We start from the raw sequence: 27,489 nt of genomic DNA, 5'->3' as shown, positions 1-27,489 counted from the left end.
CTAATAGTAGCAGCCTACCCAGAGGGTTGAGCGATGATGAAATTGTTAATCTTAGTATGTGTAATGTCCTGTCATATTAATTTTCTCTAGCTACATTCTATCTCTGAGTTGACTTTAACTGTTTCCTGTATATAATTTATATTTTGTTTCCCAGGAGGTTATCATTTCTTTTAAAGCAGGAGCCTTGACATCTCCCTCAATTATATTTTTCACCATGTCAGCATATGAAGAGGTTCAGTGATTCTTACTGGTTATATGGAAATAGTTATGCCTACTTAACCAAGGTTTTTAGAAAAAAGAAGCGATGTAATTCACGTGAAAGAACCTAGTAAACCAAAGAGCATGGTACAAATGTTGTGTAATTATCAATAACAGTAAATAGGTGCTTCTTTTGAACACTTAGATGTATCAACTGGGCTGCTGCATGGCACAGTTCTGGGGGCACCAAGGAATAAGTAAACACATCCTCCCAAGTTTTCAATCAGGAAGGCATTTACGTTCCTGATACCCTGAAGTAGTGTAATGCCAAGGAACTGTCAAGAGCTCTGTCGTGAAGAAACCAGTTATGTGAATGGCATTCCCTAGATTTGTTTTAACAAAATAACCCTCCCCACAAAATGGCCCTAGTCTTTAACTCCAGTGAGAGAAGAGGGACATGAGGAAACACACAAGTGATGGGTCAAGAATCACGGAAAATTAATTTTCATTTAGGAATAGAGGTAGCTGATCCTTGAGATTACAAAGTAGTCATTAGGTATATTGACAGATTTAAATTTGCCAACATCTCCAACATTTAGTACTTTTAGTACTTTCATAAATGTATGCGTATACTCTTCTCTCATGCATTAAATGCTATTATTAGGAAAGCTATTAAACATGACTTTTCATATTGCTTGTCATTGATGTGGCTTTGCAAATATTATGAGCCTATTGTATTATGGTCTATAGAGCTTTAATTCCCAAACATGATTGTTCATTAGCATCAGTTGGGTTTTTTGTTTGTTTGTTTTAATACTGAGTTCTCCCCTCCCTCCAGTAGTTCTAGGTTGTGGTCTGTGAATCATTATTTTAATAAGCTTACCAGATGATATTGATGCCACCTTCCATTGGCTGGGATGTGGCAGCCACTGGTCCAGAGCACTATTTCCAAAATAAGTTCTACAAAACTAGTTCCACATAAAGACGGTCAAACTTTTTGCATATCCCATCACCACCCCTTGGAGAGTCACAGTGCATATTATCTTATTTAAAGTTTTTAGGGAGTCGTAGAGTAAAGAAAACCAGCACTTTTCAAACTTATCATACCCTTATCTTAGGTGACATCTATTGGCATCCATAGAAGTAGTGTTTTTTAGAGCAATCTTTGGTAAACTCTACACATAGACTTTACCATTTTTGACTATTGTGCTAGAAGTTAACTATGACATGAACTCTTAGAGAAGATTTTAGAATAATAAATTGGCTTTTTGATGCTGCATCTTTTTGAAAGGTCCTCTAGTCCTGCGGTCCCCAACCCCCAGGCCACAGAGCTCCACCGCGCTTCCCTTCCCCCACCCCCAATCTGTGGAAAAATTGTCTTCCACGAAACCCATCCCTGGTGCCAAAAAAGTTGGGGACCACTGCTCTAATCCATACCTGTTGTTTTGCAGTTTAGGGAAGTGAGGTGTAGGAGAGTCAGTGACTGGCTCAGTGTCAGAGAACTGGGAAAGTAGTTGTAGCTGGTACGGGCCAGACAAAGCCCCTCATTATGCCACATTTTCTAGACTCCAGAGCAGTATTTCTCAGCCCTGGCTACGTGTTAGAATCACCTGGGAATTTTTCCCTCCAATATGATGGAAAATTTTATACATACACGGAAGAAGACAGAGTAATGCAGTGAACCTTCATATACTCACTAGCCAGCTACTACAGGCATCAGCTTGTGAACACTCCTGTTTTATCCACACCTGCACTCATTCCTGCTGCCTCCCCAACTGCTCTATTTTATAGTAAATCCTAGACATGTCATTTCATTCAAAAATATTTAAGTATAAATCATTAAAAGAAAAGGATTTTTTAAACTTTTTAATTGGAATTAATTTTAGACTTAGAGAAAAACCACAAAAATAATTCAGAGAGTGCCTGTGTACCCACCCCCACCCTCCTCCCCCTGCAGCTTTCCCTAAAGTTAGCATCTTATATAACCTGCTCAAAGGCAGGAAATTAGCTTTGGTACAATACTAGTAACTAAATGGAGACCTTATTTTGAATTTCAACAGTTTTTCCACCAATGAAGGACTCCTTTTAAAAAGTATAGTCACAGTGCTGTTATACCTAAAATATTTAACAGTGATTCGTTCCATATAGCTGAGTTGTGCTTTTTTTATTTCCTTTATCTAGATGGTCAAGAACAAGGTGAGGTACTTTAGAAAGTACTGGATGTCTGGGTCTCACTCCAAACCAATTAGATTAAAATCTTTGAAGGGCTGTGGGAGGGAGATGGGGAGCTTCGTATTGGTATTTATGAAAGTGATTCTAGTATGTAGCCCATACTAGGATGAGAACCAGTGCTCTGTAGCATTCATTTAAAAATATTAAACTGAGTTTAAAATTCTGTTTAAGAACTTTGGAATTCACTTTGAATAGTCAGTAGTTACCCAGGATTATTGCAAAACAGGGAACAGTGCTCACAGTACTGAGCAATACCTGAGTAGCTGCCTTAGGCCAGAGAGGTGAACACCGTTTTAGGGTTTTCACTGGAGACTCAGTATGTCTGTGTGTCTCTGTTGGTGAGTGTTAGCAAACTCCTGAAACTCATCCATCTAAGCTCAATTCAAACCTAAGGGTTGAAATTAGTCACTTCCAAATGAGTGAAGCAGAGGATGTAGTTTTGATCAAATACCAACTCTGATATTATTCCAGATGTTTCCTGGAAATTTGGTTACAAGTGTGAGGAAGTAACATAATGCTATATGTGTTGAAAAGTAGGGGAACTTGATAACCATGGAGAATACACGTTAGTGGGGGTGTAGAGCCTGGATCAACTAGAGGTTCATAAAGTTACAGGGCCTGTGATCACTTAAGTTTGGATCAAAGGGAAACATGGCTATAACCACTTCCAATTCAGATAAAAGAAAGCCAAAGAGTTAGCTAAGCTTTCCTGATGTTAAATTTGGATGATGCTTTTGAATGAAAGCTTTACGTGTACAAATTTATGTATGTGAGAGAGAAAAGACTAGAGGTAATTTCCTTCACAATCAGAGAGTCTTGTGATATACCTAGACCATTAGTTTCTTTAATCGCTGTAGGATGACCTTCAGCCAGCATTGCCGAGCATCTGTTGCAGACCCACTCCATGGGAGGTCCTTTGGGGTTGTAGAGAACTGTGACATGGTCCCTACTCTCTGAGGGCTTAGCCTCGATAAGAGAATGAAGATATGCAGAGCCAAAATATGAAAGGTCAGGCGCTGTCGAAGGAGAGTGCTGAATTGTGGTTTATAACTAAAGTTCTGTAAGAGTTAAAGATTAGGCTATCCTGGCACAGGTGGGATTTAAACGAGGTCTTAAAGGAAAACCAGGATTTGGGAACTGAATCGAGAGGAAGAGGGGGGGCATTGCTGGCGTGGGAGCAGCTTTGACAGTCTTAGAAGGAAATTAACTTTGGGGCTTTAGGGACAGTGAAGAAACTGGCCTGAGTTCTCATAAGCTTGCTCAGAGAAACCTTCTCTGCTTTAAGAACCACAGAATGTTGGAGTAAGAAGGACCTTAGAGACCCTCCGGTCCAGTGCTCTTGTTATTTAGATACAGAAATTAAAGCCTGTTAGAGAGTCAGCAATTTGCCTAGGGTTACAAAGTGAGATAATGGTCAAAATTAAATTAAAAGTGGATGAAGTTCAAAAAGGATTTTTTTTTTTTTGCAGGTGGTACACTTGAACAGGTTTCCAGGCTGAGTGGGGAGAGGCAGAAGAGACAAGATCAAAGATAAAGGGGACGAAGGAGATTCTTAGAGCAAGGTTCCTGGGGAGGCCAGAGAGGGAATCAGGAGTGAGAGCCGCAGGGGGCATTTGTATTGCGGGAACAGTGAGGGCGCAGGCAGGTTCATGGTGCGAGGATACCAGCACAGATGGGCCATGCCTGGGAGCTGTGCATTCTTCGTGAAGAAGAGGGAGACCACTTGCTGGCCGATGGTGATCGGGTGGCAGTATAGTCATGAGGGCCCAGCCGAGGTGGGAAAGTGTATGTTTGGTCTGTGGATTTGTGGGCAGTTTGGCAAAATGATTCTGAGTGTGAACTCCAGAGCCACGTTGCCAAGGTCCAAATCCTGACACTGCCTCTAACTAGCGATGTGACCTTGGACCAGTTACTCAATCCTCTGAGCCTCAGTTTCCTCTTCTGTTCAGTGTTATAAGACTAGTACCCACCTCAGGTTTTTGTGAGGGTTAGATCAGTTGTTCTATGTAAAGTGCCTGGAACCATGTCCACCATATGGTAAGCACTGTAGCCTTAGCTCTTGTTACTGTTTTAAATATAAACGATGACTAAAGGAGACAGGGCTAACCTCATTGCGGTGAATTGGCCCATATGAAATTTGGGCCAGCAGCAGCCTAAAGATTGGCCCATTTTGAGCTCTGCCCTTAACAACCCAAGTACGATAAGAGCTAGAGGCAAGGCAGATACTTTTTTAGCCTACTGTGGTTTCCTTCAAACTCTGCCTGATTTATTTCATGCCACAAATATGAAATTTTTGGAATTTTTGTAGTTAATTTCACTGTTTGTTCGGCTTTGTGGATAGCAGAGCGGTGCCTGGGGAGCACGGGTCTGGAGAAATGTGCGTGTAGATAGTGACAAATGGTTAGTCCTTGGCTTCGGGCCTGTGGATACATCACTTCTTATGATTTCAGTGATTTCCTGTGATGCCTCATCATTTCTAGTTAGGGATTCAAGTGACAGAAAGACACTTTTGGTTATAGGTTACATTTGTCGTTGACATTTGAATTAACTGAAAGGTAAATGGTAAAGGAGCTGATCCCTCCCCGCGTGTTTCCCTGGGGACGAGGGCTGGGGAGGCAGGTGGCAAGCGCACAGCCCCGGGAGACTGAGCTGACACATTTGGAGCTTCTCTGTCGCTGAGCTGGATCATGTTTCTGCCTTACTCTAGTTGCTGTCAGTGGGTAAATATGTTAATGGATTAAAATACCTTCTTAGCTAAGATAAAGCCACAAGGTTTATTTTGTTACAGTTACTGTGTGCTTGCCTAAAGGCCTTGAGAGTAAATTCATGACATGATTCTGGTGATCCCTGTGTTTTTAATTCTTAGATGCACTGATGAGCTTGCCATATTAGCATAAAGCAACATGAAACATAGGGGGGCGGTCAGATGAACGGGTAAGAGAGATTGCAATCCTTGGAAAGTGGCATGGTTAAACAGGATTATAAAGATACCCTACAGTTTCTCTAATTCAGCCCTGTCATTGCACAAATAAAGCAAAGTCCTTCGAGTTTATTTGCAAGTTGCCTAAGATCTTTCTGTTGTGACTAAAATGACATTAGCAGGTGAGTCCTCCCACTCGCCAGCCCTCTTTTCCCCTTTACCACATTACTTATGACCTGTTTCTTTAGAATCCTTCATTTCATTTTCAGTTATTTCTTTTTCACAGAGTAGGCACTCAACTGGTGTTTGAAGGATGCATGAGAGCCGCCATTCACGGCCCTGCACGCAGGGCTAGGCGGGGATTTTTTGCTGTCCACAGTGCTGTAATGTTAAGACCTAGCTGGAGCCACTTTCCAAGTATTTGACCCAACTTCCTGCACTGTGTGTCCTCCCAGGAGGAGAGATTGATCCAGATTAAATGAGCTGTTCCCAGTGTTGCACAGAGAACCAGTGTCTGAACCGGCATTAGCATTCACGCTGAGCTCCTACAGTTAAAAGCCTGGTTAGCACAAACTGTTGGCCAGGTGAGACTGTCACTATCTGCCTGCCACTTTGAACTGAATAGCCTTTAAATGACAACATTGTTAGATTCCTGTGGCTGCTTTTAAACATATTCTGGCATCGGTTGCTGCTTTCTTGACCTGAAATCATAAAATGGGTTGAGAGTGCTTATTCTGAAACTATAAATTTTAACAAGAACATTGAGATGCCCACCTTGTTTTTGCTGAAATACCTAGGCAAGGCATTTCAAGAAAATGTTGTGTTCCTTTTCGGTCTCACAAGTTCCTCTGGTAGAAATTCTAGGTTGAGACCTTACAATATAATTACAGTTTTCCTCTTTCTTATCCTTTGGGCAACCTTTCTTTTCGGCAAAAAATACAGCTGGTCCCTTGGGTGGCAGGAGATCCAGGTGGGAGATTGGGCTTGTGGATGGGCGGGCTGTCAGGTGTGCCATGCTGGCGTCCTCGGGCCTGGCCTCACATTTCCTTTACCCCAGCACCATCCAGCCAAAAGACAGAAACCCTGGAAGAGGGCCGAATCTAGTTCATGACTTGCCTTTGGAAATGTAGGCTTGTGTTTTTTGGCGAGGCTTGAGCAAAGCCCAGTTATTTGACTGCTCTGAGATTTAACTCCATTCTGATTTTGGATACTGACATCTGAGCATGTGGGAACAGCAGCCCCATTTCCCCCCAATTTGCCTGCCCTAGACTTGCCCCTGCACAGCTGGCTCTGCCAGCTTTCCTAGTACTGGTCGCCTGTGCCAGGCACTAGGGCCCCTGTTCTCCTTTCCAAGCTCATTGTGAGTCTGCCAGGGAGGGCGGTGTCAGAGGCCCCATGATGTAGCAGAGTACCTGCAACCTCTCAGCCGATGGGGAGGCAGTATTGAGGGCACCTGGGTTACAGAAATGGAACTAGGCTGGGGAAAGATAGACCCTGTCCTCTATCGCTTTCAGTGAAGAAAAACAAGGAATTTTAGCAAATTTGAACATTACTCCAATGCCTAGGACAATGACTGGCATGTAGTAGACATTTAATAAATGTTTGTTAAATGAACAACTTAATGTATTCTTCAATTATGTCATCCTAGAGACTGATAAGCTTTCTCATTCTATTATAGAAAATAAAAGTTATGGGAGTCGTATTCAGTAGGGTAAGCCAGGCTGCAGCTAAAAATAAACTCAAAGCTGTATAATGGCTGTAAATGCAACAGCAGTTTATTTCTTGCTCATGCTCAAGGCAGATGTTTCTAGTTAGCAGGTGACTGTCCTGCATTGAGTTCAGAGGGTCAGGTTCCTTCCATCTTGTGGCTCTGCTATCCCCAAAGGCCACATTGCTCATAGCATCCAGTTGGCAGAAGGGAAAAGAGAATGGACTAGCACAGATAGGAGGTTTATACAGGCCAAACATGGAAGGGTTGCACATTACTGTGGCTAGAACTCAATTACATGGCCACAGCTAACTCCAAAAGAGGCTGGCAAATGTAGTTTATATGTGTGCCCAGGGGTATACTAAATTTTGAGCTACATTGTGAACATCTGTGTCATCTTTGAAGTTATGTTCCCAAAATGCATCTGTAGCCCAACTTTGAGATCCAGAAGGGGTGGTACAAGGTTCCATGGTAAATTTCACTTGGTTTAGGTCCTCTTGCCAAGGAAAACCAAGTGACGTTAGGAAAAGACTTACGCTTTTAACAATAAGTTAACAGGCCGGGCGTGGTGGCTCACGCCTATAATCCTAGCATTCCGGGAGGCCCAGGTGGGAGGATCGCTCGAGGTCAGGAGTTCGAGACCAGCCTGAGCAAGGGCGAGACCCCCCCATCTCTACTAAAAATAGAAAAAAATGATCTGGACAGCTAAAAATATATATAGGAAAAAAATTAGCCGGGCATGGTGGCGCATGCCTATAGTCCCAGCTACTCAGGAGGCTGAGGCAGAAGGATTGCTTGAATTCAGGAGTTTGAGGTTGCTGTGAGCTAGGCTGATGCCATGGCACTCTAGCCCAGGCAACAGAGCGAGACTCTGTCTCAAAAAAAATAAAAAATAAAAAATAAATAAATAAATTATAAGTTAACAAAACAGGATATGATGTTATATATTCAGTGTAGTTTCAACTATGTTAAATGTTCTTCATAAAAGCTTGGAAAGAAGGAAACATGACAGCTCTTTAATTGTGGTTGCCCTTTGGGGATGAGATTATCAGTGGTATTTTTTTAGCCTGCATCTATTAAACATGTATTACTTTTTTTTTTTCCAATTTGGAACACTTCCTGTTGTTTTTGTCTCACAATGTATGAGCTTCCTAAGAGTTCCATCTCCCTGCCTGCAGATTTTTGACTCACTGAAACGAGAATGTGCATCTGAGAACTTTGTGTGCACGTGCTCTTCCCTGTCCACTTCACTCACGAACTGGTCAGCTCTGTGCCAGGCCCTGGTGGAGACGTCAGGGACAGATCACGGAACAAAACAGGCAAAACCCCTTCTCACAGACCTTCCACTCCACTGGTGAAACAGACAATGAACAATGTAAAAAAGTGAAATAGATAGCATGTAAGATGCTAAATGCTGAGAATAAAAAAATGAGAAAGGGGATATGAAATGTCAGTGGAATAGAAGTTTTACATAGGGTGGCCTGGGAAGGCTTTCCTGGAAAGGGACCTTGAACGTAAAGACTTACCAGCTAGTACAGAGCTAGGCAGGAGACCCTTCCTTATAACTCTGTCCATACCTGAAATTTATCTCTTTTTTTGATCAATCCCACTACTCAGGATTCTATTTATTATCATCACTGTGCTCATTGTCATACTTATCTGGGAGTTCTGACGTAGAGTCGTATCTGCTATTGCTGTCTCCATTGTGAGTCGGAAGGAGACTTGCAGATCTATACTTTTACAAACATCTCTTCACATCTCTTCATTCTTTCAGATCTCAAGGATTTCTTCAGGCTGTCTCTAAAGCCTGTAGCAACAGCTAATTTTCTTCTACCCATGCCTGACAGACTATACTCTGACACTGTAAGACTTTAGTTGACATCCTGGCGACACTCCACAGTTGTCATTCTACACATGAGTAGACAGAGCGTGTTTCTTGTCAAACCATGACTGGAAACAGCCCACGTGGAAAGTTCAGGCGACAGCCGACCTGCAGCCTAGAGCGACAGGGGTAGTGAACAGGAGAAAGTGCTTGCTCTGCGGCACTGTAAGGAGCTGTGTAAAGAAAGGATTATTTTTTTGGAGTAAAAGTCATTTATTTCAAATGCCGCAAGAAAACAAGGAGAGATGGCAGGGTGTTACTCTGTAGCAGCACAAGCTCTTGTAGTATGTTGCAACATGGTTTCTTCCTCTGTCCCAAGTGCCTCAGCTGTTTCTCTTCCTTTCCCCATCTTGGCAGTTCTAGAATTCTCCCTCTCGCCCTTGCTGAGACCTAGAACCTGCGTAGCGAGTCACTTACCTGCCTCTCCTCTTACGTTGTAATAGTCATTGCTGCATTTTCCCAGATCTGCCAGAGTCAGACACTGTCTCGGCCTTCTGCTCTGCTCCCTCCTGCTGGGATCTGCTCCCCGTCTTTGCCCGTGAATCCTGTTCTTCCCCTCAGCACGTGCCAACAGCCCGAATACATGAAGTCTTCCTGCTTCCCTTCATCAGAAAGAAGGGACGTCCTTCCTCACCCGTCCCCTGGTGCTCGGGAACGTTGGCTGGGTCAACTGATGAAGTAGAGTTGAGTTGTTGGCACTGCAGCCCTCTCTGTGTGGGGAGTGAGACGGGCCTCTGCACTCCAGACCAGGGCCTAGCGTGTCGTGGGTGGTCATCCAGCCTGGCGTCCAGGAGCACAAGTGTGGCAGTAGCAGTATGTCAAATTTGTGATATTAACGTCGTCTTCAACATCATCCCACATTGAGTGGCTTGGTTCTTTCTTCAGGCACAGCCTAGTGGGTGTCACCTGTACCCCAGCTCCGAGGTCTGCCCCCTACTCTGAGTCCAAGGGGGCTGTGTTCACAGATGGTTTGGGCGCATAACCAAGGGAATTATAGAATACGTAGCTATCCAGTTTTACATTGTTTAGTTACCTTAGCTCAGGTTTAAAAATACTGAGTGTGTCACTTCAGTCACACAAACTTACTTTTACTTCCCTTTCATCCTGGACATTGGAAAGGGGAGGTGGGGTTAGTGGAGTGGCTCATAGATCCTCTTCCCCCCACCCACTGCGTCTGCCAGCACGGCTCCTCCTGCTCCTCTCCTAAGGCAGTAGGAATAGTAGTAATAATATTACAACTGTCATTTCTAACATACTTACCACGTGCCAGGTCTGGAATAGACATTTGACATACATCATCTACATATCACAGATAAACTGAGGTTCAGCAACTCAAAACGTAACGTGTTCAAGGTTACACAGCTGTTGCAGGTAGAGCTGGGGTGCAAACTCAGGTCTAAAACCCGCCTTCGAGACTCCGCAGCCATGCTTTTCCTACGCTTCTTTTTCCTTTCATGTTGATGCTTTAAAGGCCTGTTACTTCCAGCTCCTGTCCTCGTTCATGCCTAACGTTCGAACACTCTCCCTTACCTAGGATTCCTGTACAAGTCTCTTCATGGTGTCACAGGGTACTTTTACATTTCAAAATCAATCTTTATAGGATGCAGTCACACTTAAAAAGAAAAGTAACCCTGAAGACCCCACATTTACATCCTTAAAATGACAACTCTGCCTGCTTTAGGGGTAATTTTTCCATATTCCCGGTCACGTTTTTGAGAAAGGGGCCTTTTGCCAGGGTCTCGGAGGACTGCGCCAGTAGTAAAGCGGGCAGGGAGTGGACTTGGGCTGAGAGCCTCATCCTTCCCCAGCACACTGGCGGGATTGCAGACGGAGTCCTGGGTCAGTCGGAGAGGAAGGGCTGGGGTGCCAGGTTACGGAGCAGAGCCTTCTCAAGGAGGCAAAAAATCTCAGGTGTCTGTGTGCCCTAAACTGCTGCCTTTCATGGACTCTGAGCACAGCTGTCCCAAGGAACAGGGAGGAGTGGGACTTTTGCCCTCAAGTTTTCATCTTTGCTTGTGATTCTTTTTCTTTTCCTGATTTGCTGCCTTTAGTGCCACTTTCAAGGCCTTTGGTGGCGGCAGGCGGCCTGTAAGCTGCCTGACTTTAACATGTTTAGTTTTAGGAACTGCTTAAAGATTTGGGGATTTCTTTCCCAGCTAGACATGATGCCAAGGGTAAGAAGGCATAAGGCAGAGTTGGGCAAGTCACAAACAGTTATTGAACAAAGTGATGCAATTCAAATTCCTGTGGTTCTGGTATCTCTTGATTCTCCTGAGGACCTGAATAAAATCAGTTCCTTTTCTGAGACATTTAGATACATTGTTTGAACAAAGGAAACGGGGTCACTTCAAAATGTCCATTATGTGGAAATCGATGCCATTCAGCCTGTGGTGTAATTAATGAAAACATTGGCGACAGTCTGCCCCATTGTTTGTCATTGTGCAACAGGAAACGGCAGACTGACAAGGCGCTGGGGAAGGCTGACGTCATTCAGAAGGAAGCAGGCGTGCACACAGTGGTGACTGCCACCCTTCTCTCCGCACACCGAGGCTCACCTGAGCGGGTTCCCGTTCCTAATGGACGTGGAGATGTTTGATTTTGTCATTTGATTTTTGACGTCAATTAGTGATAGATTTTTATTTCCATTATGGCCAGAAATGGTGTCATGAGAAACTTCCCTTTAGATCATGGTGTCACACAGCTATAATTCACTGGACAAAGTGGACCTAACTATGGAAAAGGACTTGTCACCAGCAGACTTCAGTTGCTTTGGACAGTCGTGGTGTGGTGGCCCTTGGAATCCTGAGGTCTGGAGTTCAGTCCTGGCCCCGCCGATCCCAGCGTGTGAACTGGGCAAGGCGCTCACCCGCTCTGGAGCAGGCCTCGTCCCCAGTAGCAGGGGCTGCGACTGATTAGCTCCGAGGACCCTTGCAGCTCTCAAATTCTTTGTCTAAGCCCCCTTGGTGAGGTCAAGGATTATGAAATGTTTGTACAAGTGAAATGTCGGAGTACAAAGTGCACAAATGGACTTTGCCAGTGAAAATGTCATTCAAGTTTATCTGCTAACAAGTAGTTTATTCCCTTTGGTCTCCTCTCAATTTTTGCTTTGTAAATGTCCATGTCATGTCTGGGAGTTTGTTATTTTTGTTGTTAGAAAAGTAAACACCAAAGTGTTTTTCTTCTCTACTTGAAAACATTAAAAATTGCCATTTAAATTCATCTGTGAAGGATTTTGGAAAAGTATTGAACACATTACTCCACATTATATGTGTGTAATTGAAATGAATTGACATTTGAATTCATTAGCTCTGTAGAAAAGATAGGCAAAGGTTAGGTGAAAAAGCGTGGATTTGAATTCTGACTTCACTGCTAATGTAGCTTATGTGACCCTGGGCACATTTTGTCGTATTTGAATCTCCAGTTCCTCATCTTGAGGAGGAGAATAACATTTTCCCTATAGAACTGTTGTGAAGAATAAAGAAAATGTGTGTAAAGTACATAACACATTTAGCAGATAATCAATGCATAGTAGCTGTTATCCATAATTTTATTACCCTAAATAAAATAACTAGAAAATTATTGAACATTGTATACTGAGTTCTCCTTACCGAGTTCTCCTAATATGATATGTATAGATTACCAAAAGGAATAGTTGACCAACATGGATTTCAGTTTTGTTTTTGTGAGAGCATGTGGACTGAGATTTGCTAGAGAAGGATTTCTCTTGTCTGACTTACAGATCAAAGACATGCACATGAGAAGAAATGGCAAGTATTTGTTCTTACGAGCTGCCATTGCAGACTGTTTTCTTCTGAAACAAGGTCACTACAGAATGTCCAGTATGTGGTAATTGGTGCCATTCAGCCTGCGGTATAGTTAATGAAAACATCTGCCCATTGTTGTCTGTTGTGCAAGAGAGAGGCATTCAGAAAAGACTCAGACAGAGAACTCCCAGCTCCTGTGTGGAGACGGTGACGTGGAAGAGGAACAGAGAGCCAGAAAGCACGTAGTTGACCCTGAGAGGTTTGTGTCGCAGCCTAGCATACCCTAACCCTGACGAACTGTCCGAATCCCCTCTAGGGGTCCAATTGTGAAGGTCTGGTGAGGCTAGAGACAGAGGGTAGACTAGGAGGTGCCACACCTCGATCGGTGGCGAGGGGCCGCCTCCTCTCTGGAGTGGAGAAGCTAATGACAGTCAAGGACCAAATCAGGGGGGAGCTGGTGTATGAAAGCTGGAGCAACTAAACATAAGCACTAGGTCTGTAGAATGGACGAAGGATCTTGAAGAAGGTGTCTCCAGTCAGAAGCAAAAAATGATAACTATGTGAGGAGATGAATATGTTAATTAGCTTGGCTGTAGAAACCATTTTACTGTGTGTATGTATATCAAAACATCCTGTTATATACCTTAAATATGTAGTTTTTATTAAAAAAAAAAAGAATACAGTCGGTATGAGTCTGTTTAAGAGCAAGCATGGCAGGTGCCAGGAGACTGCTGAGAACAGGTATCTCACGCTTCCTTTTGGGGTTAGTTGACATGTGGTGCCATTAACGTAACGATCCAGGATTGGATGAACACGCTTGCTACCTTGGACTGATCCTCTTGTGGACTCAGGTATGACCTTCCTTTATGGTTAAAAATGTTTTCCTTGGCCTCAGCAATTTGTTTAGAGCCACTTTGACAGTGTCTAGTCGAGGATTGCCAAATAGGTTTCATCATCTTTGTGAACTCTGATCATGGAAGTGGCCATCTGGGATTCAGTGTCAGGAGGGGTCCTGAGTCCAAGTCAGACTTAAGCAGCAACCATGATACATTAACTGATGTCTGTCATGGGCATGGGAGAAGGAAGTAAATGTGCTTGAGTTTATGTATTATTTTTTAAAAACTGAGAAATTTTTAAAAATTTTAAAGTATAAAATTTTTTTAAATTTTCACAGTATACAATTCAGTGGTTTTTAGCATACTTGCAAGGTTGTGCAGCTAATACCACTGTCTAATTCCAGAACATCTTCATCCCCCTAGAAAAAAACCCTGTACACATCAGCAGTCACACCCTAATCCACCATTCCTCTGTCCCCTCCCAATCTACTTTTCTGTCTGTGGATTTACTTATTCTGGGCATTTCATATAAATGGAATCATGTGATTTATGGCCTTTTGTATCTGGCTTCTTTTATAGCATAATGATTTCAGGGTTCATCATGTTATAACTTGTATCAGTATCTTATTCCTTTTTATGGCTGAATAATTATTCCATTGTGTGGATAGATCACATTTTGTGTGTTCATCAGTTGATGGACATTTAGGTTATTTCTACTTTTTGCCTATGAAGAATAATGCTGCTGCAAACCTGTGTGTACGAGTTTTTGTGTGAACATGTGTTTGAGTTCTCTTGAGTATATACTTGGAGTGAAGTTGCTGGCTATATGGTAACTTTATGTTTAACTTTTTGAGAAACTGCCAGACTGCTCTTCAAAGTGGCTGGACCGTTTTACATGCCCACCAGCCGTGCTGGGGGGTCCGGTTTCTCCACATGCTCACTGACATTTGCAATTGTCTGCCTTCTTATTTTAGCCCTTCTAGTGGGTGTGAAGTTGTATATGTTTATGGTATTCATATTCATTTCCTTAATGACATTGAACATCTTTTCATGTGTTTACTGGCTATTTGTATATCTTCTCTGGAGGAATGACTTGAGCTGTAATTGCGAGGCCAGATATTGCCATAGGGACAGTACTAATTGATATAGTTAGGCTAACTGCTTTCTTTTTTTTTTTTTTTCTTTTTTCGCTTTTTTTTTTCTTTTCTGTTCTTTTATTTTTTTAGAGACAGGGTCTCACTCTGTCACCTAGGTTAGAGTGCAGTGGTGCTATCATAACTTACTGCAACCTTGAACTCCTGAGCTCAAGCAATCCTCCTACCTTGGCCTCCCAAAGCATTGGGATTAGCAGTGTGAACCATCATGCCCTGCCCAGGGGTTACTTTTAAAGGGTGGGAAAGATGAGTGACTTTTTAAATGCAGTTTTGCTGAAGTCCATGAGCTGTCTTTGTTGTTTTTACCGTTTCTTTTAAAGTTAAGTGTCTTAGGGGTAGGAAAATCAAGTCTATTGATCCTATTCCATGAATTTTGTTAACTGTGGGACACAATTTACGTACTCATTTTCCTTTTGACCCATGATAAAGTTATTAAACTTGTTTTTGACCATCTTGTACATATCTATAACTTAAGATTTTAGAATTTAGAAGATGTACAATATCTTTATGAAGCTCTTACTGTTATGTTGCACATCTTTTCTAACTTAAAATGATAAGCCCTTGTAGTCTGTATCACTACTTTGAAAAGTTTACCTTTACTTTGAAAGTAAAATTACATCAAGCATAACATCCTTCATAGGATGACCCACCTGCCCCAACCAAACCAGCATCAAAGCTTATTTTTTCAGGACATTTTATGTAACAAAAGTGTTTGAAGTAGTGTACTCTTGTTGGAGAGGATATCATTTATCAAAGCTCCTGTGTTTGCTTTCAAAAATAATTTTTTTTTTAAGAGACAGGGTCTTGCTCTGTTGCCCAGGCTAGAGTGCAGTGGCCCAGTCATAGCTCACTGTAAGCTTGAACTCCTGGCCTCGAGCAATCCTCCCACCTCAGCCTCCCAAAGTGCTGGGAGTACAGGCATGAGTCATCATACCCAGCCCAAAATACTTTTTGAAAAATAAATACGTATGTATTTTTATTTTTACTATGCTGGCTAGCCTCAAACAGTGGTAATAATTACTCATCCTCATGACTGAACATACAGATCAAAAACACATGGACTTGTAGGTAAATATTGATTTCCATTATTATATAGTATGAAATGATTCTGTCAGGAAACTGTGGGATGAGTAATGTGACTGTAGTAAGATTTTCAATAGCAGAAGTTCAGAACAAAAATGAAACGTTAGTGAAGAACACAATGGTAAATTGTCATCAGAGTGATTGTGTATGCCTTAAAGATGGTAACAGAGATGAGGCCTTTACAACTAAGATATATCGTGTCTATTTGGATATCTGAAAATGTCACCATTTTTTTCTGCTTCTGTTTACTACATTTCTTAACCTTGTTTTTCCATCCTTCATGTAAAAGAGATTTCTAGACAGTTTCAGTTCACATACATTTTATCATTTATGTTTTTTTTTTTCTGGGGGCTCCTCTAGGTGTTTTATACATATTATCTCACATTCTACATTGAATTCTCATGTCAACCCCATGAGGTAGGTACTGTCATTATCCTCAATTTAGGGACAAAAAGGCTGATGCTCAGAGAGGTCACAAAGGCAATCAGTCATATGCAGAAACAAGATTTTGACCAGGTCTGGTACCACTGTTTTCATTCGCAAGCTGTATATATTTAGTCGTAAAACTGGACTGTTGCCCACCGGTCTAGCATTGCTTTCTCCATGGCCCTCAGCGATGCTGATGTGCAAAAGCAGATGAAGCATATGATGGCTTTCATTGAACAAGAAGCCAATGAAAAAGCAGAAGAAATAGATGCAAAGGCAGAAGAAGAGTTCAACATTGAGAAAGGTCAGCTTGTGCAAACCCAAAGACTGAAGATTATGGAATACTATGAGAAGAAAGAGAAGCAGATTGAGCAGGAAAAGAAAATTCAGATGTCCAATTTGATGAATCAAGCAAGGCTCAGAGTCCTCAAAGCAGCAGATGACCTTATCACAGACCTACTAAATGAAGCAAAACAGAGACTTGGCAAGGTGGTAAAAGATACAACCAGGTACCAGGTGCTGCTGGATGCACTGGTCCTCCAGGGTTTGTACCAGTTGCTGGAGCCCTGAATGATTGATTGTTGCAGGAAACAGGATTTACCTCTGGTAAAGGCTGCAGTGCAAAAGGCGATCTCTATGTACAGAATTGCCACTAAAAATGATGTTGATGTCCAAACTGATCAGGAGGCCTACCTGCCTGAGGACATGTAAGGAATATTCCTGCTGCTAACAGCTTCTCTCCCTGGGAGAATACCCTTTATATGGGCCTTTATTTTAAAGCATGTTTTTTCCAATGCACTCTTAGCCACAAGAATAGAGCCATGGTTGTGTTCCACTTGGAACTGGTGCTGTTTTTCTGTCAGTGCCCTGTTGTTGTTCTCCCTTGTGAACCAGCTAAATATACTCTAAAAGTCTGAAAAAAAAAAAAGAAAAAAAAAAAAAACAAAAGAAAACTGGAGTGGTTTTCTTAGCCTCACATTTAATTATTTTATTCTTTCTGTAGAGGCTTTCTCCTCTTCTCAAACTCTGAGTCACTAAGCTCGAGCTCAGGAATGACTTCAAATGTCTAAATAGGTCATTTGCAGGGTCCTGGTGTTCTACCCACACCTAATGTAAAAGCTCTGGCTAAGTCTTGGCAGGTGAACTACTGAGAATTTAGGCCAATGGGACAAAAAGCAACTGGGCCCTCTTCTGCCACTCCAGCTCAGGCCGGACAAGAGCTTCCATGAACCATGGAACAGGGCCCTGCTGAGGTTAGATGTGCAGCCTCAGTAGGCATTGGTGTCATGAATAGCCACTCCTCATTTGGCATCAATAACTATCCAAAGGATAAGCTTCAGGACAATCTTGGTGATGAGCTAGAAGCCTCCAGGGTCCTCAGTGATTTGAAAACTGAACAGAAGTTTTTCCCTTCAGGGCTGTGTCAGGGCTTCAGCAAAGGAGTTCTGTTGTGACAACTGTCTGGTTAATATGTAGCTACTCTTTTTTTCCTGATCTGGTCCAACTTACTTAACAGTGCCCAAAGATACAATCTTCAGACTAGTTTTACTCTTAACACTTCCTTGGCTCCTTTGTCCCAAGAGGACCAGATCCCACTTCTAGGTGATCTCCTGCGGGACTCTTCCCCAGCCCCTAACCCATTTCCGGTGGCTCGTCACTGGCCCCCTTCTGCCCCTTTTTTTTTTCTTTCTTTCTTTTAATAAAGTCAGCCAATGTTTAGTTAAGCAGTTGGCCCACTTTCCTATAAGCGTTCTTAATTCTCCTTTTAGAGATCTTAAAAGCTAACTTTTTTCCCTTTAGGAATTCAGTAATTGAGTTATCTTTTTAGGGAGACAGAGGCCCTGGGGTAGTTCTTCTGAAAAGATCCCAAATTTGAATTTTTTCTTAATATTGAATCATAAGAGTTCTTTACATATTCTGGATATACATCTGTTATCAGATGTATGTATTGTGAATATTTTCTCAGTCTACAGCTTGCCTTTTCATTTTCTTGATGGTGTCTTTTGAAGAGAAGTCTTTAATTTTGATGAAGATCAATTTAACCATTTTTTTCTTTTGTGGTTAGTACTTTCTGACCCTAAGAAATCTTTGCCTACCCCAAGGCAGCCAAGGTTTTTCTCCTATGTTTTCTTCTAGAAGATTCACAGTTTTAGCTTCTATATTTAGGTCTGTGATACATTTCATGTTGATTTTTGTGTATGGTGTGAAGTGTAAGGGTCCAGGTTCATTCTTTTCCCGTATGGATAACTGGTTGTTTTAGCACAAATTGTTGAGAAACTTTCTTTTTTTCCCATTGAATTGTCTTGGAACTTTTGTTTAAAAGAAAATCTATTGACCATATATGCTTAGATGTGTATTTGCACTCTCAGTGTCATTGATCTATATGTCTCTATGCCAGCACTACACTATACTGATTCCTGTAGCGTTATAGTTAAGTCTTGAAACCAAGTACTATATATAAGTCTTCAAACTTTGTTCTTTTTCAGAATTCTTTTAGCCATTCTTTGTGCTTAAAATCAGCTTATCAAGTCCTATAAAAATATGTTTTAGAATTTTGATTTGGATTGCAGTTAAATCTATTGATCAATTTGTCAAGCATTGACATCTTAACAGTATTAAATCTTCTAATCCATGAACATGGTATAGTTCTCCATTTTTTAAGATCTCCTGTCATTTTTCATAGCAGTGTTTTGTAATATCAGTGTACTGGTCTTGTATATATTTTGTTGAACTTTTCCCTAAGTATTTCATGTTGCTGATGCAATTGTAAATAGTATTCTTTTATTCCATTGTCTATTATTCATTGTTGTATAGAAATAGTTTATTTTTGTATATTGACCATTTATCTTGCGACCTTGCTAAATTCACTTGTTTTATTAGTTTTTGGTAGATTCCTTAAGATTTTCTAAGTAAACTATTATTATGTCATCTGCAAAAAAAGACTCTTTATTTATTTCTGATTTTTATGCCTTTTATTTCATTTTATTGATTTATTGCAGTGGCTAGGACTTCTAGTGCAATGTTGAATAGAAGTGGTAAGAGTTAATTTAACATCCTTGCCTTGTTCCTTTCACCAGTAACTATGATGTTAGCTCTAGATTTTTCATAGATGCCCTTTATCAGGTTGAGGATGTTTCCTTCTGTTCCGAGGTTGCTGAAAATTTTCAAATGAACACATGCTGAATTTGTTGAATGCTATTTCCGTATCTATTGGAATAATCATGTGATTTCTAACCTTTGCTGAAATGGCAAATTACTTTGGTTGACTTTCAGATACTGAAAAGCTTGTCTCCTTAAGATAAGCATCACTTGGTCATGATGTAGTATCCTTTTTGTATGTTTCTAGATTTGACTTGCTAATACTTTGGGTCCATCTATGGTGTGAATCAGCCAGGTGGGCAAAGGGGTCCACACCATCCATATGAGGTATTTAGAACAAATTTGAGCACATTCTGCAGATATCTAATACTTTAGTAAAGCGTGCAGTTATACCCACCAATAATCTCTCCTCCTTTCTCACCTGCCCTTTGAAATGTACTGCCACCAGAAAGAGAATATGAATATATAGGGCAAGGTTTGAAGTGTGACTTTGAGTAAGTGATGAGTTCTTTGAGGACAGGGGCTTTATCTCATTCAGTTCTATCAGTATAAGATTAAATTCAACTAGTGTTGCAGAAACCCCAAATTACAGTGGCTTATACAAAATGAAAGTTTATTCTTCTCTCTCAGGCCTGGTCCTGCTCTTACCCACAAACATCCTCCTGGACCCAGGCTGCTTCTAGCTCTCCTGCCCTCCCAACCCAAGGATGTGACCTTAGTTACTCTCAGTCTGCGTGGGCATGGGCGGCACTCGCATTTCAGCTGCAGCAGAGTGGAGTGAGGGACCAGGAAGAAGCGGAGGACAGAGTGCCTGCCAGCTGACTTTAGGAAGGTGCTCAGAAGCAGCCATGAGAGACTTCCAGTGACTAGTCATGTGATCACAGCAAGGCAAGGGTTTTGAGGCGAGCATCGTGGAGAATAAACAGTCGTTTGCTTTCTATTGGAAAATCAAATAGTTTGTTCATTTCAATGGGTTCCTTGGGAAGTTCCTGAAACAAAGTTTTTTGCAGCTTGTATCTTTTTGGGCCTGAGTTTCCTGGAATAGTAAAGTCATGTTAATAAAGACAGTGGAAAAGAAAAGTCATGTTCATGTACACAGTAAGCTGTGTGGGTGTAAACAGTTTTGGTTCTCCACATTTATGTCCTTAAGACCTAGCATGGTACATGGCACGTGACAGTGCTCAGTGCATGTCTGTTGACTGTATATTAATAGCTCACACTTGGCGAGTGTTTGCTGTGTGCTGGGTGACATAGTAAGTGTTCTACATGAAGCATTTCAGTTAATCCTCGGGACAGTACTCTAAAGTAGCCACTGTTGTCCCCACTACTTCATAGATGAGGAAACTGAGGCTTAGATAACTTTTCATTCATTTATTCAAAAAATATATATTCAGGACCTACTATGTGCTAGGTACTGGGGCAGGGTCTAAAACATACCAAAATCCTTGCCCTCATAGAATCCCCACGTAGATGATTTTCTAAAATCACACAGATACTGGATAGAGGGTGGCCCTTAAACCTAGGTAGTCAGACTGTAGAACCTGCCATCTTGACCACTGTTTGGTAGACGAATGGACAGATGGGTGTGGTGAGCAAGAATCGTAACTGTCCACTTCCCCACTAGTTTCCTGGTTGCCCCTTAGCTGCAGCTTGGGTGGTTACATTGCCCTGTCTTCAGCTGTGTCTTTTGAATGGCTGTAGAGTATTCAGTGAGGGGACCTTAAGTAGTGTCATAATACCTCTGTTTATCAAGAAGAATACAATTAGTGTATATGCTGTCTTGGTAGAATCTATGTGCAAAAAATGGAAATAGAAAAGGCAAATATGGATGTCTCTAGATTGTCAAAACGGTGATTCAGAATTGCGTTAGATAATTGATTTACTGTCTGAAGTTGTGTCAGATGTGTTAGCGTAAGAGTGCACCTGCTGTTCACGGAGCAAAGGTGGGGATTATGGATCAGGGAGTGTTGCCTCGAGACCAGAGGGCAAGGACATCAAAGATAGGCATCACTAGTTTTATTATATGTTTCCAGGTATTAAATTCTTGCTTTGCACCAAGTTGAGACTTTCTTGACAGCAATCAAAGAATGGGAAAAAATTTTAAAAACAGTTGTTTTCCTATCGTGTGACTCAATGTTCTTTAATGCCATGCTATGTACCAACTAAAGTCTCATGTCCCACCAATGATAAAGTCTCTTGCTTAGGAAATACGTGTCAAAGGGAGATGCTGGACTTAAGAGATTGGTAGGGGGCACGTCTGAGTTCTGTCACTGTGAGACTTTGGAAGTCAGGCAACCTGAAGTTTCCTCTTTCCTTTTTTTTCTTCCACGGGGTGTAATGGAAGAGAATCTTAAGAGACTGACATAAGCATGTGTGAGCAACATGCTTGAATGACATGTGTTCACCGAAGCATTAAACATAAAGTGGCTTTGGACAAAAGCTCTGGAGACATTAAACATGGCCCCCCGCCCCCCAGCTAAGTGTGGAAATGTTGGGGGAGGATATGCCATTTGCACAAATACCTTGCAAAGATGTTGTGTAAACTGATCAGGTGTAAGTCGGGGGATGGGTTGATTGCCAAGGGCTTTAGACAGGTAACGTGGAGCCTTGGAGGCCATTTCAGATGACCTGCTCCAGGGTCTGTCTAGTCTGGCAGAGGTGGGGGCAGAGGGCCGGGAATGCCCCTGCCGAGTGCAGTGTGAGGCCTGAGGACGTGCTGAGCGCTGGAGCAGGCGGCTCATGAGGATTCCACCCGCTCCTGCAGTCACGTCTGCCGGGTGGAGGGTGTCTGGGTGCTGAGTGCATGGCCACTGGGAAGAGGCCTGGCATTTGACTGTCAGGAGCAGCATGATCTGCCGGCTCGCCACCTCCGAGGGACTGAAGACTGAAGGGCTGCAGAGGCCCCGCAGGTGCATGTTGTTTCTGCGTTATTTGGAGTTTCCCATTCAGATGGGCTTTTGCTCTCCCTGTGCCGCCTCCCCCTAGCTGCTGCTTTTGTCCCCTAGGCCTTTCAAACAAGGGTGGGAGGAGCCAGCACAGGACCAAGCGGCTAATGTTGGTCTAATGTCATACTGTGGTCTCCTCTTCTTCTTGTCCCCTGCCCCCCACAATATCAAAACAGACTCATTGTTTTTTCTTGGGGCTGGCTTTGGTCTCCTGTGCTTTTGCTTTTATCAAAACCAGTTTCAGAGGCTCTGTGGTAGCGTGTTGAGCCTTTGGCCTGGCGCTGGGGTCAGGAAGGGGCCTTGGGCATCTGGGACAGAAACGTAGACTTGGTAGTTGAACTGTTGCTTCCCCGGTCTGGGAAGGAAGCACCGGGCCGACGCGGGGTCGGGGCGGAGAAGGGGCTACAGGTGTCCGACACGACGGAGCTTCCCTCCGCCTGTTTTATCCAGGTGACAGGTTCTGAAGAACTTTATCTGGGGAAGAGAAGAGGTCACAAAAGGGGAGGCTGGAGCCTGCAGTGTGCTTAATGGGGGAAAGGGCGCACGAGGCAGTCGGCAGTTTGACCCGCAGTGGGACGTGCCGTGGTACGGACTGGAGCCTGGCTGGCAGGTTTGGGCCTGGCAGGAAGAGCCACCCCTTCCCCCGCAGCGGTCCCCGTGCCCGCTGAACTGCAGCCTCCTGGGGAAGAGACGGGGGGTGCAGAAGACACCCCCAGGCGCGCCTGCACGTGGCGGCCCAGGGTTCGCGTGTTCGCGAGTGTCGGTCACTCAGTCCCTGCGCGACCCTGCCACTCTGGGATTGGTTTCCGGTGTTTTGCAGATGAGGACCCTGAGACACACAGGCGAAGTATTCGAGGCCACGGGGCAGAGCCAGGTTCAAACCCTGTGGTGTCTGGCCTCCACGCCCAGGATTCTTTCCTGCGCAGAGACAGACGGAAATCCCAGAGTTTCAGAAGCCATAAATAGCTCACAGTCGCAAAGCCTAGAGGCTGGGACAGTCCTCTCCTCCTCCCCGCCTAAAGAAGGTTCTGGTGCCGCAGTTGCTGTCGCTATGAAGGGCCTTTTATCGCCCCTGTACTTCCCGTAAAACCCGTCGGCTTCCACGTGCCCTGTGGGACCCTGCCCCTCACGTGCCGGACGCCTGACCGCGTTGAGGGGGTGGATCAGACAAAGTTTGATGTAGTTTACTTCTCTTTCCCGTCCACAGATGGACCTGTCTGTAGAAACCCTCTTCAGCCTCATGCAGGAGCGGCAGAAGAGGTACGCCAAGTACGCGGAGCAGATGCAGAAGGTGAACGAGATGTCGGCCCTCCTGCGGCGCATCCAGATGGGCATCGACCAGACCGTGCCGCTCCTGGAGAGGCTCAACAGCACGCTGCCCGAGGGCGAGCGGCTCGAGCCCTTCAGCATGCAGCCGGGCCGGGAGCTCAAGCTCTGAGCGGCTGCCCCGCGCCCCGGGACACGTGGAGCCAGTCTTGCCGCGTGCCCAGGGCTGGAAGCGCCCCGAAGTGGGCGTCAGGCGGCCCGGCTGGCACAAGCCTGCCTTCCGCCTGCTCTTTCCCCCGGCGCCGTCTCCCTGTGCGAAATGGTCCAAACTAACTCCCGGTGATAACCGAAGTTGGAACATTTGAATTATTAGGACTTCTTTAAAGAACTCTGTATTGAGAATTGTTTTTATTTTGTTTAGATTTTTTTTCCAATTAGAGTGTGTGTAGTTTGGCTGCCGGAGCACAGACACGGAGAGGAGAGAATAGCGTTTAAAGCAGCTCTGTGTTCTCGACGCGCTCGTGACAGTTTACTCAGTAGGCTCTGTGGGTTGTGAGTTGCAAACATAAAATCTCATTTGATCTCAGTGTGTGTGTCATCCCTGTGCCTGCCCCGACCGCTTCTGTCACGAGACGTCATCTGGGGGCTGCCCCGTGAGACACGGGTTTCTCGCTGTGTGCCGGGTTAGGGTGTCCCTTGCATGTCATCATCAGAGACTCCCTTTCTACACGCTGAGCAGATTCACCTCCACTGATAACTGGTTTCCTTGCTGCAGGCATAGTTTAGGTGTCTTGTTATTACATCAACACTGGCAGGACTCCAATTTTTGTAACAAGGTTTTAACCAACATTTGTTTTTCCTGGCCCAGTAAACGTGTTGGACATTAAGGCTTTGATGGCGGGCCACAGAGATCGCTCACTCAGCAGACATTTACTGAGCCCATTTGATGGGCCGGATATTGTCCAGAGATACAGAAATGGCTGGACAGCCTTTACCTTCATTTCTGAAGAGAAAAATTCAAAATGTTGCAGAATTTCTGTGGGAGTTTAGGAAATGAAGCCATTTGAGTAACAGCAAAAGTGCTTAGCGTGTTACTTGTCACATCATAGATGTTCTCATGGAAGAAAGGACTGAAGATGCTAGAAATGGAATGTAGGGCACAGACCCAGGCGGGTGGATTGAGACTGAGAGCTGGGGTTTGAGGAAGCCACCGCCAGGGCTAGGATACCATGTGGGCCTCCATCCTGTTCCCCGTATTCCTCCAACACTCACGAGGTGTTTTTGAGATGTCACAAACAGCCTTCAGGTGGGGTGCAGTGGCTCACGCCTGTAATCCTAGCACTCTGGGAGGCTGAGGTGGGAGGATTGCTTGAGGTCAGGAGTTCGAGACCAGCCTGAGCAAGAGTGAGACCCCATCTCTACAAAAAATAGAAAAATTAGCTGGGTGTGGTGACACGTGCCTGTAGTTCCCGCTACTTGGGAGGCTGAGGCAAGAGGATTGCTTGAGCCCAGGAGTTTGAGGTTGCTGTGAGCTATTAACATGATGATGCCGCTGCACTCTAGCCCAGGGTGACAAACAAGACTCTGTCTCAAAAAAACCCAAAAATCAACCTTCAGTAGATTTGTTAGATTAAAATTGATCCTGCTTAATGTAGCATATCTCAGCTACATTTTATCTGATTCTAATCTTGGATTTTAATCAGATGCTATCGTGTAAGTTTCTTAGAAACCAGAATAAAATGCAAGATGTTAAACAACTGGGTGACAGAGCAGCATGCACATTCAAGCTAAATGGAGAAAAAAAATTTTAAAATTCAGACATAGGAAAAAATTAGTAGCTTTTAGTATTTTCTAATGACCAAAAAAAAAAAAAAAATCCAGATTGTTCATTTCCGCTGAGCTGGAAAGACAAATTGGAAAACAGAGCCGAGAGAAAAGGCCCAAGGAAGCATCTGTCTTTTCAAAGGGCAGCCTGTAGATCCCATTTCTGCATCCTCAGAACTGCTGTCTTTATTCCCCCATTAGAAGGTGGAGTAGAGACATCGCCCCCAGGAGATAAAGGTGGGCATGGGTGCCAGCAGGAATGGAAGGAGCGAGCTGGGAGTGGGCAGCTGTTGTTGACCCTTTGCTGGGCCTGCCCGGTGAAGGAAGGTTGTCCTGATAATGCCTTCTGATGATCAGGGTTTTACTGGGGCCTTCAACCATTTCTAGAGCAATTCATTAGAGGGTGCAAATCAAGAAATATGTTCTGTAACTTAGGAATCTATTAAATATTTAATATTAATAGCTAAGATTGTTCTAGGAAATGTAGGAGGTGGGGAAGGTGACAACATTTATTGAGTAATGCATCTTCCCTCCAATGATTTGCAATACCCCTTTTATCGTGTATCTAATTTCCATATAATTGAGGATCTAGTTCTAGACTATGTTCTAATCCACTGATCTTTCTTTCCATACTGTTTCATGGTTTTGTTTTTTTCTTGAGACAGGGTCTTGTTCTGTCACCCAGGCTGGGGTGCAGTGGTGTGATCATAGCTCACTTGTAACCTCAAACTCCTGGACTCAAACTCCTAGATTCTCCTGCCTCAGCCTCCTGAGTAGCTGGGACTACAGGTGTCTGTCCACGCCCAGCTAATTTTTTAATTTTTGGTAGAGACAGGGTCTTGCTATGTTGTTTCATGCTGTTTTAATGTTATAATTTCACAATACATGTTAATATCTGCTATGGCTAGACTAGATAGCACCTACCCTCAGTATAACTTTTTCCTGACTTTTTTCTAATTTTAAACTGGCAGAAAAGTTGAAAGAATAATATAATGACTATTCACCAGTGAACCTAGACTGACAGGAAGTGGCATTTCTAAGCCATCACCATCATTGTTTTTCTTCTGGAGCACACAGAGCCCAGCACGGGGACATGCTGGTGGCCTTCAGAGAATGAAGGGTCTGCAGAGCTACTCGGACAGCTCAGGGGCTGTTTTCACCGCACTGCACACGGCTGACAAATGAAAGCACAAAATGGGATGCGGACCAAGCATCTGAGGGCCGAGAGACAGTTACGTTGGCTACTACCCGATGACCCATCTGGCCTCCATGGGCTGTTTCCGGGACGGCGACAGGGCTCTAGCCCTGACCTTTGCTGAGCAGTTTCATCGTGCTGAGCCCCGGCCTCCGCCTCCGGACAGCGCGGCTGCCTGGATGGGCTCGGCCCCTTCCAGCTCTAAGGTTCCAAGTCTGTGATTTTGACACTAAACTCTTCGGCAACAGTGAGTCGCATGTGTACCTGTTGTCACTGTGCAATGGCCCTAGATCCTGGTAGTGACTTTAAATTTGCGCTCCCAAGGGAGAGCTGCTTTCCTCCCTTTTAATTATAAATTGGAGAGGGGCCCACTGGCTCCTTTTAAGAGCCTCTTTTCTTACCTGTCTCCTCATCTGTATTTATGAGGCCCCTGTACTGCAGCCTCCTCTTCGCACAGCTGAAGTGGAGGGTCGGTAGAAGCCGCCCTTCACCCCTTGTATTATGTGCACATAGATTTATAATCAGTGCATTGTGGGCCAACAGCAAATGATAGTGTAGATTTCAAGGGAGCCTATTTTATACTTATTTTACAGATTTCATGTCTTTGTTTTCCTCAAAGTTTTGTTCTTAGTAAGGATATAGTTTTATAGACTATATAGTCTCCTGCCTCTCAGATGATAAAATCCTCAGAATAGAAAATATATTTTGAACCTTGATACCTACGCAGTGTTCTCTGCAGAGTAAATATTTGGTGAAATGAGTTTGAAGGACTCCGTATCCTGAAATGTAGGCGTACGCCCAAGAAATGCAGTGTTTTTGTTTCGGGGGGTGGCATTCCCTAGTACTGCTTTGCTTTTCCTTCAGACTTCTGAAAGAGGCTGGTAATGTTACCATTATATTATAGGTATCACACGCGGTTTCCAGGGTTACATAAAGGGCCCTGGGGGCTGACATGTG

General features: G+C 43.6%; 2 protein-coding genes across 3 annotated transcripts in view; both read left to right on the top strand.

Moving 5' to 3' along the window:
- BORCS5 (BLOC-1 related complex subunit 5) overlaps positions 1-23,779 on the top strand; it is a 78,998-nt gene extending 55,219 nt beyond the window's left edge. For both annotated transcript variants that reach the window (XM_045554310.1, XM_045554309.1), the window contains exon 4: positions 23,455-23,779. In XM_045554310.1, the coding sequence (XP_045410266.1) occupies positions 23,455-23,685 (231 nt within the window). In that variant the 3' untranslated portion in view covers positions 23,686-23,779. The remainder of the gene's footprint in view (positions 1-23,454) is intronic.
- On the top strand, positions 16,308-17,036 carry LOC123639997 (V-type proton ATPase subunit E 1-like). Its single transcript, XM_045554311.1, has one exon. The coding sequence runs from the start codon at positions 16,381-16,383 to the stop codon at positions 16,771-16,773; it is 393 nt and encodes a 130-aa protein (XP_045410267.1). The 5' UTR covers positions 16,308-16,380; the 3' UTR covers positions 16,774-17,036.
- Positions 23,780-27,489: the final 3,710 nt, after the last annotated feature.

The sequence above is a fragment of the Lemur catta genome, chromosome 6 (genome assembly GCF_020740605.2).
Source record: "Lemur catta isolate mLemCat1 chromosome 6, mLemCat1.pri, whole genome shotgun sequence".
In the NCBI taxonomy this organism is placed as follows: Eukaryota; Metazoa; Chordata; class Mammalia; order Primates; family Lemuridae; genus Lemur; species Lemur catta.
This window is presented reverse-complemented; position numbering and strand designations above follow the sequence as displayed.

Bases quoted from the DNA above. Each gene is read 5' to 3' on its own strand.
- LOC123639997 (XM_045554311.1), top strand. From the start codon at position 16,381: ATGGCCCTCAGCGATGCTGATGTGCAAAAGCAGATGAAGCATATGATG.